This window comes from Pristiophorus japonicus, chromosome 2, assembly GCF_044704955.1.
Source record: "Pristiophorus japonicus isolate sPriJap1 chromosome 2, sPriJap1.hap1, whole genome shotgun sequence".
NCBI classification, from domain to species: domain Eukaryota; kingdom Metazoa; phylum Chordata; class Chondrichthyes; family Pristiophoridae; genus Pristiophorus; species Pristiophorus japonicus.
In genome coordinates this window covers 37,414,254-37,427,286 of record NC_091978.1, presented here as the reverse complement: position 1 = coordinate 37,427,286, position 13,033 = coordinate 37,414,254, and the positions used below count along the sequence as shown (strand labels likewise).

At 43.5% G+C, this 13,033-nt stretch overlaps 1 protein-coding gene across 4 annotated transcripts in view; it reads right to left on the bottom strand.

Annotated features, from left to right (window-relative positions):
• The window catches only part of st3gal5 (ST3 beta-galactoside alpha-2,3-sialyltransferase 5), a 50,324-nt gene that overhangs the window by 23,648 nt on the left and 13,643 nt on the right, over nucleotides 1-13,033 (bottom strand). For 3 of the 4 annotated variants that reach the window (XM_070866863.1, XM_070866866.1, XM_070866867.1), the window contains 2 exons: nucleotides 10,328-10,671; nucleotides 9,377-9,563 (listed from right to left, as the gene is read on the bottom strand). In XM_070866863.1, coding sequence (XP_070722964.1) covers nucleotides 9,377-9,563; nucleotides 10,328-10,671 — 531 coding nt within the window. Of the gene's footprint in view, nucleotides 1-9,376; nucleotides 9,564-10,327; nucleotides 10,672-11,167; nucleotides 11,259-13,033 lie in introns of all 4 variants that reach the window. The other variant, XM_070866864.1, reaches the window with a different exon arrangement.

The following is a 13,033-nucleotide window of genomic DNA, read 5'->3' as shown; positions in this document are numbered from 1 at the left end:
GGATAGTGTCAAGCTTCTTGACTTTTGTTGGAGCTGCACTCAGCCAGGCAAGTGGAGATTACTCCATCATACACCGGATCTTGTGCCTTGTAAATGGTGCAAAGGCTTTGGGGAGTCAGGTGACCCTCTAGGATTTGGTTGGTGGGGGATTCGGTGATGGTAATGCCATTAAATGTCAAGGATGGTGGTTAAGACTCTCTCGCTTGTTGATGATCTTGCCTGGCACTTACGTGGTGCAAATGTTATTTTCACTTATCAGCCCAAGCCTGTATGTCGTCCAGGTCTTGTTGCATGCAGGCATAGACTGTTTCATTATCTGAGTTGCTGCAAATGCAACTGAACACTGTGCAATCATCAGCAAACATCCCCATTTCTAACATTATGATGAGGGAAGGTCATTGATGAAGCAGCTGAAGATGGTTGGGCTGAGGCACTGCCCTGAGGAACAGCGATGTCCTGGGGGTGAAATGATTAGTTTACAACAACCATCTTCCTTTGTGCGAGGTATGACTCCAGCCAGGAGAGTTTTCTCTCCACCCCCCCCACCCCCGATTCCCATTGACTTCAATTTTACTAGGGCTCCTTGATGCCACACTTGGTCAAATGCTACCTTGATGTCAAGGGCAGTCACTCTCACCTCACCTCTGGAATTCAACTTTTTTGTTCATGTTAGGACTGAGGCTGTAGTGAGGTCTGAAGCCGAATGGCCCTGGCAGGAATCCAAACGGAGCATCAGTGAGGTGGTGATTGGTGAGCAAGTGCCATTTAATAGCACTGTCAACAACACCTTCCATCACTTTGCTAATGATTGAGTGGACTGATGGCACGGTAATTGGCCAGATTGGATTTGTCCTGCTTTTTGTGGACAGGACATACCTGCGCTGTTTTCCATATTGTCGGGTAGATGTCAAATGTTGTGGCTGTACTGAAACAGCTTGGCTAGATGTGCAGCTAGTACTGGAGTACAACGGTCTTCAGCACGACAGCTGGGATGTTGTTGGGGCCCATAGCCTTTGCTGTATCCAGTGCACACAGCCGTTTCTTGATATCACATGGCGTGAATCAAATTGGCTGAAGACTGACTTCTGTGATGGTGGTACCTCAGATGGAGGCTGATATGGATCATCCACTTGGCACTTCTGGTTGAAGATGGGTGCAAACGTTAAAGCCTTGTAAGAACATAAGAAATAAGAGCAGGAGTAGGCCATATGACCCTTTAAGCCTGCTCCATCATTTAATACGATCATGGCTGACTAGATCATATTCAGGTCCACTTCCCTGCCCGCTCCCCATAACCCCTTATCGGTTAAGAAACGATCTATCCCGGTCTTAAATTTATTCAATGACCCAGCTTCCACAGCTCTATGAGGCAGCGAATCCACAGATTTACAACCCTCAGAAGAAATTCCTCCTCATCTCAGTTTTAAATGGGCAGCCCCTTATTCTAAGATTATGCCCCATAGTTCTAGTCTCTCCTATCAGTGGAAACATCCTCACTGCATCCACCTTGTCAAGCCCCCTCATAATCTTATACATTTCGATAAGATCACCTCTCATTCTTCTGAATTCCAATGAGTAGAGGCCCAACCTACTCAACCTTTCCTCATAAGTCAACCCACTCATCTCTGGAATCAACCTAGTGAACCTTCTCTGAACTGACTCCAAAGCAAGTATATCCTTTCGTAAATATGGAAACCAAAACTGCATGCAGTATTCCAGGTGCCTCACCAATACCCTTGTTCAACTATAGCACGACTTCCCTGCTTTTATACTCCATCCCCTTTGCAATAAAGGCCAAGATTCCATTGGCCTTCCTGATCACTTGCTGTACCTGCATACTATCCTTTTGTGTTTCATGCACAAGTACCCCCAGGTCCCGCTGTACTGCAGCACTTTGCAATTTTTCTCTATTTAAATAATAACTTGCTCTTTGATTTTTTTTCTGCCAAAATGCATAACCTCACACTTTCCAACATACTCCATCTGCCAAATTTTTGCCCACTCACTTATCCTGTCTATGTCCTTTGGCAGGTTTTTTGTGTCCTCCTCACACATTGCTTTTCCTCCCATCTTTGTATCGTCAGCAAATTTGGCTACGTTACACAAGGTCCCTTAAGTTTTGCACTCGTGAGTTGAGCTCTGCTATCATTGAGGATGGGGATGTTCATGGAGCCTCCTCCTCCAGTTAGTTGTTTAATTGTTCACCACCATTCACGACTGGATGTGGCAGGACTGCAGAACGTTGATTTTGATCTGTTGATTGTGGGATCACTTAAGCTCGGTCTATAGCATGTTGCTTTTGCTGTTTAGCTCGCATATGGTCCTGTTGCAGCTTCCACAGGTTGGCACCTCACTTTTAGGTACACTTGGTGCTGCTCCTGGCATGCTCTTCAACACTCCTCATTGAACCAGGGTTGGTCCCCTGGCTAGATAGGAATGGTAGAGTGAGGGATATGCCAGGCCATGAGGTTACAGATTGTGGTGGAATACAATTCTGCTGTTGATGGGCCACAGTGCCTCACGAATACCCAGATCTGTTCTGAATCTATCCCATTTAGCATGGTGGTAGTGCCACCAACAGGTAGATGGAGGGTGTCCTCAGTGTAAAGACGGAACTTTGTCTCCACCAGGGCTGTGTGGTGGTCACTGCTACCAATACTAGCATGGACAGCCGCATCTACGACAGGTGAGGATGAGTAGGTTTTTCCTTCATGTTGGTTCTCTCACCATCTGCCGCAGGCCCTGGCAGCTATGTCTCTCAGGACTCAGCTAGCTCGGGCAGTAGTGGTGCTACCAAGCCACTCTTGGTGATGGACATTGAAGTCCCCCATCCAGAGTACATTCTGTGCTCTTGCTACCCTCAGTCTTTCCTGCAAGTCGTGTTCAACATGGAAGAGTATGGATTCATCAGCTGAGGAAGGGTGGGGTAGGTGGTAATCAGCAGCAGGTTTCCTTTCCCATGAGGGCTCATGGGGTCTGAGTCAATGTGGAGTACTCTCAGGGCCACTCCCCCGACTCTAAGCCACTGTGCCGCCATCGCCGGTGGGTCTGTCCTGCCAGTAGGACAGGTTGTACCTAGGGATGCTGATTGAGGAGTCTTGGACATTGGCTGAGAGGCATAATTCTGTGAGTATGACTATACTCTGTTTCTTGACTCATCTGAGGGACAGCTCTCCCAATTGTGGTACAAGTCCCCAGATGTTCGTGAGGACTTTGCATGGTCGACTGGATTGGGTGTGCTGTTGTCACGTCTGAAGCCAGTGCCTAGGTCGATGCCGGGCCGTCCGTCTGGTTTTATTCTCATTATTGTTTTTGTGGCAGTTTGGTATAACTGAGGCTTGCTAGGCCATTTCAGAAGGCAATTAACAAGTTAACCACATAGCTGTGGGTCTGAAGTTACATATAGGCCAGACGGCAGATTTCCTAAAGGGCATTAGTGAATCAGATGGGTTTTTCCTAACAGGTTCATGGTCACTATTGCTGCTGACACTAGCTTTTTAGTCCAGATTTATTTAATTAACTGAATTGAAATTCCTTCGCATACATGGTGGGATTTGAACTGAGGCCTCCGGATCATTTTGGTTTCCATATTTAAAAAAGGATATACTTGCTTTGGAGGCAGTTCAGAGAAGGTTCACTAGTTGATTCCAGATATGAGGGGGTTGACTTGTGAGGAAAGGTTGTGTAGGTTGGGCTCATCGGAATTGATCTTATTGAAACGTATAAGATTGAGGGGGCTTCACAGGGTGGATGCAGAGAGGATGTTTCCACTGATAGGGGAGACTAGAACTACTTAGAATAAGGGACCGCCCATTTAAAATTGAGATGAGGAAGAATTTCTTCTCTGAGGGTTGTAAATCTGTGGAATTCGCTACCTCAGAGAGCTGTGGAAGCTGGGACATTGAATAAAATTAAGACAGAGATAGACAGTTTCTTAACCACTAAGGGAATAAGGGGTTATGGGGAGCGGGCAGGGTAGTGGACCCGAGTCCATGATCAGATCAGCCATGATTGTATTAAATACCGGAGCAGGCTCGAGTGGCCGTATGGCCTACTCCCTATTTCTTATGTTATTAGTCCAGGACTCTGGATTACTAGTCTAGTAATATAACCATGATGCTACCGTAGTCCCTTATATCTGGGAGTAAATACTGCCTCAGCACTCTCAAAAGAATGCTTTACAAGCCTGAATCAGTTGTCACACATGTTGTCGATTAGGACATGCTCTCATTTGGCTGGTCATCAACAAATAATTCCCAGCACATTTCAAAAGAGTACTAGTCACATTTTTAGGGGTTTTGTGTCATCGGGCAATCCTACAAGCATACCATATGCCCTCTATGATCCAGAACGCACGATAGTACCGTCTATATAGATGAACGACATCAAGATGGAGAGAAATAACAGAGAACTCTTACTACATACACCAGCTACTAGACTGAATCACGTGCTGTCGTGTGAATTCTCCTCTCTTAGCCAGCCCATTGGATAGACACTATTACCAATTCGAGACACAGCGGTGTTTATTTACAACAAGTGGTGTTTATTTACAGAAGGCAGATGAACAAAGAAAATAGTTTCACAGCGAGATATATTTCAGCTACAATTCTCAATGTATAAAACAGAACAGACCCAAACTCACTTTTTCTCTAAATGTAGTCACTAACCATATGTTTACTTATTACCTTTGACTAGCCTGATTTTGCTTGTCAGGATAATAGAAAACTTTAAACCACTCTGTGGGGCCAAGTTTCGGCCTGAGTTGCTAGTGTTTTTTTTTAAAAGAGCAACTGGTTTAGAATGGAGTATCTTAGAAATTGCAATTCTCGGCATTTAGTTTGTTCCAGTTCGAGTCAGTTAGAACAGTTTCAGTTTGGAACAGATTTTTTTTTTCCAAAAGGGGGCATGTCCAGCCACTTACGCCCATTTTGATTTTGTACGCTCAGAAAAACCTTGTCTACACTTAGAAAATCAGGCGTAGGGAATGGGGGGGGGGGGGGGGGGAGGGGGTTTAAAGGGAAGTTTACAAACATTAAACACTTCAGTTTTACAAATAAAGAGCCATCATCAATAATAAATGATAAATACATCAATAAATCAATCATAAAAAATTTAAAAGATCAATAAAACAAAACATTTTCTACTTACTGACTGCAGCACCGGGAGTCCTCCAACAGCGTGCTGGGACGGCCCCCCACCCCACCCCCAGTGTGTCTCTATCTCTCTGTCTGTCAGTGTCTGTGTTTTGGAGAGGGGGGGGGGGGGCGCGAGAGAGAGAGAGAGAGAGAGAGAGAGAGAGAGAGAGAGAGAGAGAGAGAGAGAGAGAGAGAGGGGGCTGAATGGGCCGAGCCCGAGACTTCGGGCTGGGCCCGCCCCCCAGCACCGGATTTACAGGTAGGTGGCGGCGGGTCCGGGGGGGGGGGGGGGGGGTGAGGGCAGGGGGGGAGTGGAGGTCGGTGGGGGTTGGGGAGCGGAGGTCAGGGGGGAGCACGGAGGTCGGGGCGGGAGTCGAGTATGGTCGGTCAGGAGGAAGCAGGAGCTGGGCGTGGGAGGCAGCCTTATCCACGCAGCCCCAGTGAGGCCATTCGGCCAGGGCTCGGGGCTGCATGCTTTGGGCCCCTCCCACTCAGTTTTGGACGCCTGGAGCTACTGCACATGCGCGCCCACTGTAGCGCGCATGTGCAGAGGTCCCAGCACTGTTTTCAGTGCATGGACCTGGCTCCGCCCCCCACAGCTCGTGCTGCGCCGCGCCCAGCTCCAGAGGACCTGCAGGGAGCCGGAGAATAGGTAAGTTTTTTTTACGCGCACTTTGTGGCGCGAAAAACGGGCGTGCAGGTCGGGGCTGTGCCGTTCTAGGCGCGGCCCAAAACTTGGGCCCTGTATTACAAGCATCGGCTGAGAGTTACAAACACACTGATTCACTGCTGCAGTGTAGGAAAGAACAGCTGCCAATTTGTGCACAGCAAGGTCCAGTTGGATATGAACTATTGATAACTTGTTGAAATTACTGGAATTGCTGCTGTTAACAAAATTCAAACTAATGTACTTTGGCACAGAATGATGGATTATACCCCAGAGTATTAAAAGAAATAGCTGAGGAAACTACAAATGTTTTAGCCACAATTTCCGAAAGCTCTCTAGATTCAGGAATTGTCCATATGGATTAAAAATTACAAATACCATTTCATTATTTGGCCAGAACAACTTGCACCTCAAGGAAAATCTAGACAAACATGATGGTATTCCCATGTGTAGCATTGGGACTTAATCCCTTAAAACTGTTTAAAAATTCAAGACAGGCAAATGTCCATTTTACCTCTGTCCCATTTTCCAAACCACTTAAAAGTTTTCTCTTCAAATATTGAAAAGCAGTTAATGATATCTAAATTAGGCTCACCAAACGGTTTTACATCAATCAGTTCAGAATATATTGGCCCAGAAATCCCGGTCGGCTGCTTCCCGCTGGCAATTGGGTAAAAAACTTTAAAAAGTGCACTTACCTGAAGCTGCTGCGCCCACGCGAGTTCCCCGTTCTGAGGCCTCCACTGACTGCGCAACGCAGCACGTGCACGTCAGGGCATGCTGTAGTCACATGGCTCTGGGCAATCAGGTAAAGTATGTTCTCATTCATAATAATGGGAACTCCGTAAGTTGGAGTTCGCATTATTATGAATGAGAACCCCCACCCCCCCACCCCCAAAACATGAATAAAATAGAATACACTACATAAATTACTTTAATTTAAATTAAATGTTAAATATGTATTATTAAAAAAAATATTTTTCAGATTTTTAAAAAGTTTTTAAAATTATACTTCAAAACAAATTTAACGTAGTGGGCAGGGTTTTTAAAAAGGAAGTGTTTTTAAATTTTATTTTTTATGTTTTAAGTGGGTTTTAAAAACTCTTATGCCTGTAAAAGTAGGTTATGCGCCTGCTTTTATCAGGCGCAAGAGTTTTCAGGATATTTGCTGGGCAAGATATGGATAATACCACAATCTTGCCCATGCAAATGTCCTGGCTGCCAAGATATGGAAGCTTGACAGATCGGAAAAGCTGGTTTTCAACGCATGCGCATGGTGCGCTGAAAACAGTTTTTGCGATGCCTTCCCGGATCCGTACACACTCAGTACGGACCCAGGAGGCCGGAATTTCTGCCCCATTAGCTTTTACACTACTCATCTTCCATCAGGATCCGCAACAGCTACTAAGTGAATGATAATTGGCAAGAAAGCGTTAATTCAAAGGAGTCGTCAGACAACGTCATAGAATTATATAATTTACCCACAAAAGGAGGCCATTCAGCCCATTGTGTATGTGCCGACTTGAACACCTCAATTAAATCTCCTCTAACCTTCTCTGCTTTAAAGGAGAACAATTCCTTCTCTAACAAAAGGTGGTGGACCTGAAACATTAACTGTTTCTCTCTCCACAGATGGTGCCTGACCTAGAGTATTTCCAGCATTTTCTGTTTTTAATCCCTTCTCTAGTCTCTCCACATAACTGAAGACCCTCATCCCTGGTATAATTCTCGTAATTGTCTTCTACATCCTAAATCTCTACTCTGCTCTGAGGTTCACCCTTGCTTTTTGTTCCATCTACTTTCTGCTGGAACAAAGGTTAATTAAATCTCTATCCTTCCTGCCCCTTCAAAGATTTGACTGTTTCAGAATCCAATCTTTCCTAATAGCTAAAATGTTCACTCAAGAGAGTGGTTAACCTGTGGAATTCTCTACCACAGAAAGTTGTTGAGGCCAGTTCGTTAGATTTATTCAAAAGGGAGTTAGATATGGCCCTTACAGCCAAAGCGATCAAAGGGTATGGAGAGAAAGCAGGAAAGGGGTACTGAGGTGGAATGATCAGCCATGATCTTATTGAATGGCGGTGCAGGCTTGAAGAGCCGAATGGCCTGCTCCTGCACCTAATTTCTATGTTTCTATGTTTGCAGTCCTGGCAACATCTTCATTAAATATCTCTGCAATCATATCCTTCTTGTAATGTGGTGACTAGAACTGTACGCTGTACTCAAGCTGTGGCCTAACTAGTATTGCATAGTGTTATAACATAACTTCCCTGCTCTTATATTCCATGCCTCGGCTAATAAAGGAAAGCATTCTGTCTGCCTTTTTAACTACCTTATCGACCTACTTTGAAGGATCTGTGGACATACACTCCAAGGTTCCTCTGTTCTTCCACAGCTCTCAGTATCCTCCCATTTATTGTGTATTCCCCTGCCTTGTAAGCCCTCCCCAGATGCATTACCTCACACTTCTCCGGATTGAATTTCATTTTCCACTTTTCTACCCAACTGACCAGTCCATTGATATCTTCCTGCAGTTTTCCTCCTTTCATTTTCCAATCTTTCCTGGCTACAGGACTGGTGCTAGAGGATTGGAGAACTGCTAACGCTGTACCATTGTTTAAAAAGGGAGGAAGGGATAAGCCAAGTAATTACAGGTCAATTAGTTTAACCTCAGTCAACCACACAGCCAATTTTTGTATCATCTGCAAACTTCTTGATCGTGCCCCCTACATTTAAGTCTAAATGATTAATATGTACTACAAAAAGCAAGGGACTGAGCCCTGTGGAACCCCACTGTAAACAGCCTTCCAGTCGCAAAAACACCCATCAATCATTACCCTTTGCTTCCTGCCAATGAGCCAATTTTGGATCCAAATTGCCACTCTTCCTTGGATCCCATGAGCTTTTACTTTTTTCATCAACCTTGCATTTGGGACCTTGTCAAGTCTTGCTAAAATCCATGTAGACTACTGCCCTCATCGACCCTCGTTACCTCCTCAAAAAATTCAATGAAGTTAGTCAGTCACAACCTTCCCTTAACAAATCCATGCTGACTGTCCTTGATTAATCGGTGTCTTTCTAAATGAAGGTTTATACTGTGTCTCAAAATTGATTCCAATAATCTGCCCACTACTGAGGTTAAACTAATTGACCTGTAATTACTCGGTTTATCCCTTCCTCCCTTTTTAAACAATGGTACAGCGTTAGCAGTTCTCCAATCCTCTAGCACCAGTCCTGTAGCCAGGAAAGATTGGAAAATGAAGATCAGAGCCTCCCCAATTTCCTCCCTTGTTTCTTTTAATAGCAGAGGACATATTTCATCTGGTCCTGGCGGTTTATCTACTTTCAAAGATGCTAAACCCTTAATACTTTCTCTTACTATGTTTATCCCATCCAATATTGCACTCGCTTCCTGCTTAACTTAGTTTCCCTTTGAGTGGAAATATCCTCTCTGCATCCACCTTGTCGAGCCCCCTCATTACCTTATACGTTTCGATATGTTCAAGGAGATCCGCTGTTGCAAATAATAAAGTGCATCAATAGAAAATGTTGACATTTTAGTGAATCTACTCACCACTTGTTCTTTTTTGATCATTGCCTTCAGCCAATTGAAATCTACTCCCTTGTACATGACAGCAACAAACAGCATGTAAGGATCATAGTCAAGTCGAGATTTTGGTGCTCCTTCTGGATAGCTCATTCTTATAGTGGTTTTGTTACCAACATCTCGAGTGAATCCTTGGATTGGTGCATTGTTCAGCCTAAGTGAAAAGAATATACATTTCTTGATAGGCTAATAAAATTATAAGAACAATTTGAATGGCATTTTATTTTAGGTTTACATGCATTCATGAGTTTCTAACATTGAATATTTCTATTGAGATGGCATTTCAGAACTAGTTTCATGAAATCCTCAACTGTACAGAATATACAGAATGATTTCAAAATGATGCAATTTAACAGCTTTGTGCAAGTCTTAAGGGCAAGTCACGAGCCACAGATCTGTTCTGGTGATATCACATGATCTCAAGATATGCTAAATCTCATTTGTCAAAGCATCCGGATATATTTGCCATCAGACATTCTTACTTGCATCGTATGCATTCAAATCAAAAACATTCCAAACATCCTGAAGCTGAAATTGTAGATACTTTCCTCAATAATGGAAGATACACATCTCTAGCTGGTACTTGAAGCTGAAAGGCAACATCACGTAGCTTACCTAGCTACATGGTGAACTCATTAGATGCTTAATTTCACCTGCAGGAACTCCCTACTACCATTAGCTTCTTGGGGTAACAGTGCTTATATTTTAGAATCACATGATCGCACAGGAACCTGTGCAGCATTTAGTTACTTTATTAAATATCTTTGAATTATACTTTTTAATCTTCATTACATTGAGAAAAACTATTTAAAGAAACAAATTAAAACAAAAATGTTGTTAAAACATCACAAGTCATTTGAGTAATGTTCTCTTGTGGAAATGTGACTGGTATATATACACGTACGTAATATTCTGTACCTGATGACAACATCAAATTTATCCAAATATGGTCCAAGACCTAATCCCCGTAGTATTCCACCACTTCCTAAGACAATACAGCGCTTGCAGGGTTTTCTTTCTAGTTCTTCAGGCAACGACACCAGAGGCATGAGATCAATAAGTCGATGAAAACTATTCTGATGCATGTTAAAACCAAATGGGGTGTTATACTTGAAAACAGTGTCACGTAAAATCGAATTTCTCTCCAGGAAAGGACGCATTTTGAGGTCATATTTATGAGGAAACAAAATAGTCATCTGTTGCTGAACAAAAGACTGCCGACATGTTTGCCCCAACACTTTTTCAGCATATCTCTGGGCATTCTGTAAAAGAACAAACACATAATTAATATATCTATACACGTTCCCACAGTAGCTATTAAATGACAAAAAATTATTTGAATGACTGGTTTTCTTTGACATATCCATTATTTTCTCCAGCCAAATAAAAGACATTTAATTTACGATAATAAGAGATTTGAATTTATGATAGATTGGTCTTAAAGCTTTTGTGTAACTGAGTTTTGTGTTGCCAATAAGTCTGATTCAATATAGGAACACAATCACTGGGCTTCGCCTGCTCTGCGGCCGTAACTTGTCAGAAATCTCATTAACATGTTCAGCTCCAGGGAACTGCCCCTTCATACTTCAAACCTCACCTTGCTGAACATTTCCAGTAATGGCTTTGATTCCCTCCCTGGCATCATCTCAGAGTCCAAGAATCTAGCCCTGTCCTCCTCCTCTTCCTTATTAGTACAGTCAATATCTTAGCAGACACGGGGTCAACTTCCATATGTACACTGACGATACCAAGTCCTACCTCTCTTAACCCCGAGACTGCATCTGATCTGTCAGTAGGCTTATCTGACAAAGTCTTGGAATAGTCGCAGTTTTCTTGTTGGAAAAGTGCTCTAAAAATTGAGTTTTCAGCAGAAAGAGTTGATGTTAAGAATCATGAGTATATCAAGACAACAAACAATCTTCACACCCCAGGTTGCAGAGGCCTAGGACACTGCCCTGAGGAACTCCTGCAGCAATGCCCTGGTGCTGTGATGATTGACCTCCAACAACCACAACCATTTTCCTTTGTGCTAGGTATGATTTTAGCCAGGAGAGTTTTCCCCCTCACTCCTATTGACTTGAATTTTACGAGGGGTTCTTGATGCCACACTTTGTCAAATGCTGCACTGATGTCAAAGCCAGTCACTCTCACTCACCTCCAGAATTCAGGTCTTTTGTCTGGAGCCTCTCACCTCACCTTATGGTGATTGACAGGAGGCATTTGCTTAAGATCCAAGTATAATTATTGAAGCTGTGAGCTCATCAGCAATAAGCTGAACTAAAGTTTCAACATCAGGTATGTATCTTTTTCAAATCCTGTTAATTTGTCAACTATAGAAGATGTTTAACTGTAAACTAACACCGTCAATTTTATGACAATTTTGGACAAAGATGGCTCCTGGGCTGGCAGCTCCCTACAGAGCTCCTCTATCTGTGGCCAAAAATTGCTATCTTTTGCCCTTTTTTTTTTACAATCTCCTTTCCTCCACCAATTAAGATCCTCTCCCTGCTCAGACTGCCTGTCAGTGGCTAATCTCGCCAACCACATTCCTTTCCCACTCACCGCTACCTCTTTTGAAAGAAGACTGTGACAAAAGGGGGAAATATGTCCAAGGAAGGATATACTTGCCTTAGAAAAAGAGCAACAAAGGTATAGATTGAGCAGACTAGGCCGATATTCCATAGAACATAGATGAATGAGGGGTGATCTCATTGAAACATAAAATTCTTACAGGGCTTGACAGGGTAGATGCTGGATGTTTCCCCTGGCTGGGGAGTCCAGAACTAGGGATCAGTGTCTCAGAATAAGCAGTCAGCCATTTAGGACTGAGATGAGGAGAAATTTCTTCGCTCAAAGTGAATCTTTGGAATTCTCTAACGTAGCCATATTATTGAATGGCGGAGCAGGCTCGAAGGGTCAAATGGCCTACTCCTGCTCTTATTTCTTACGTTCTTATCTGGTGCACAACTGGTTATCTTTCTTAGATACACGTTGTTCCTTAGCGACATCTTCAAAGGTTATGAGGTCAAGCTCCAGGCAACAAAATCAAGTTCTACCTCTTCCAGCATCTTCACAAATTGAAGCTTTTTGCAACCTTGACATCATTTTTGACCCTAGACTGTACTTCCAATCTCTTATCTTCTTCATAAAGGCTGTCTACTATCCACCTCTACCCCTGCCTCACATCATCATCTGCTGAAATCCTCATCAATTTCTTTTATCACCTCCAGATGATAAGATTCTCCATAAACTTCAGCTCATCCAGAACTCTGCTGCCCGTAACCTAACCCGCAACAAGCTCCACTCACCCATATATTGGCTCCTAGTTCTACAATAACCCTTGACCCACCCCACAAATTAAAAATTCTCAGTCTTCAAATCCATTCATGGCCTCGCTAATCACTAGCTCTGCAACTTTTTCCAGCACTACAACTCTCAAAAAAAATTCTAGGTTCTTCCAACTATGGCCTTGTGCATTGCCCACTTCCTTCACCCAACTCGGCCAAAAGCCCTCCCTAAACCTCTCCACCTCATTTAAGACCCCATAAAATTTACTTCTGACCAAGCTTAGTCACCCCTCCTTCTTTCGCTACACGAGCTTTAATTACGATTCTGTGAAGCACC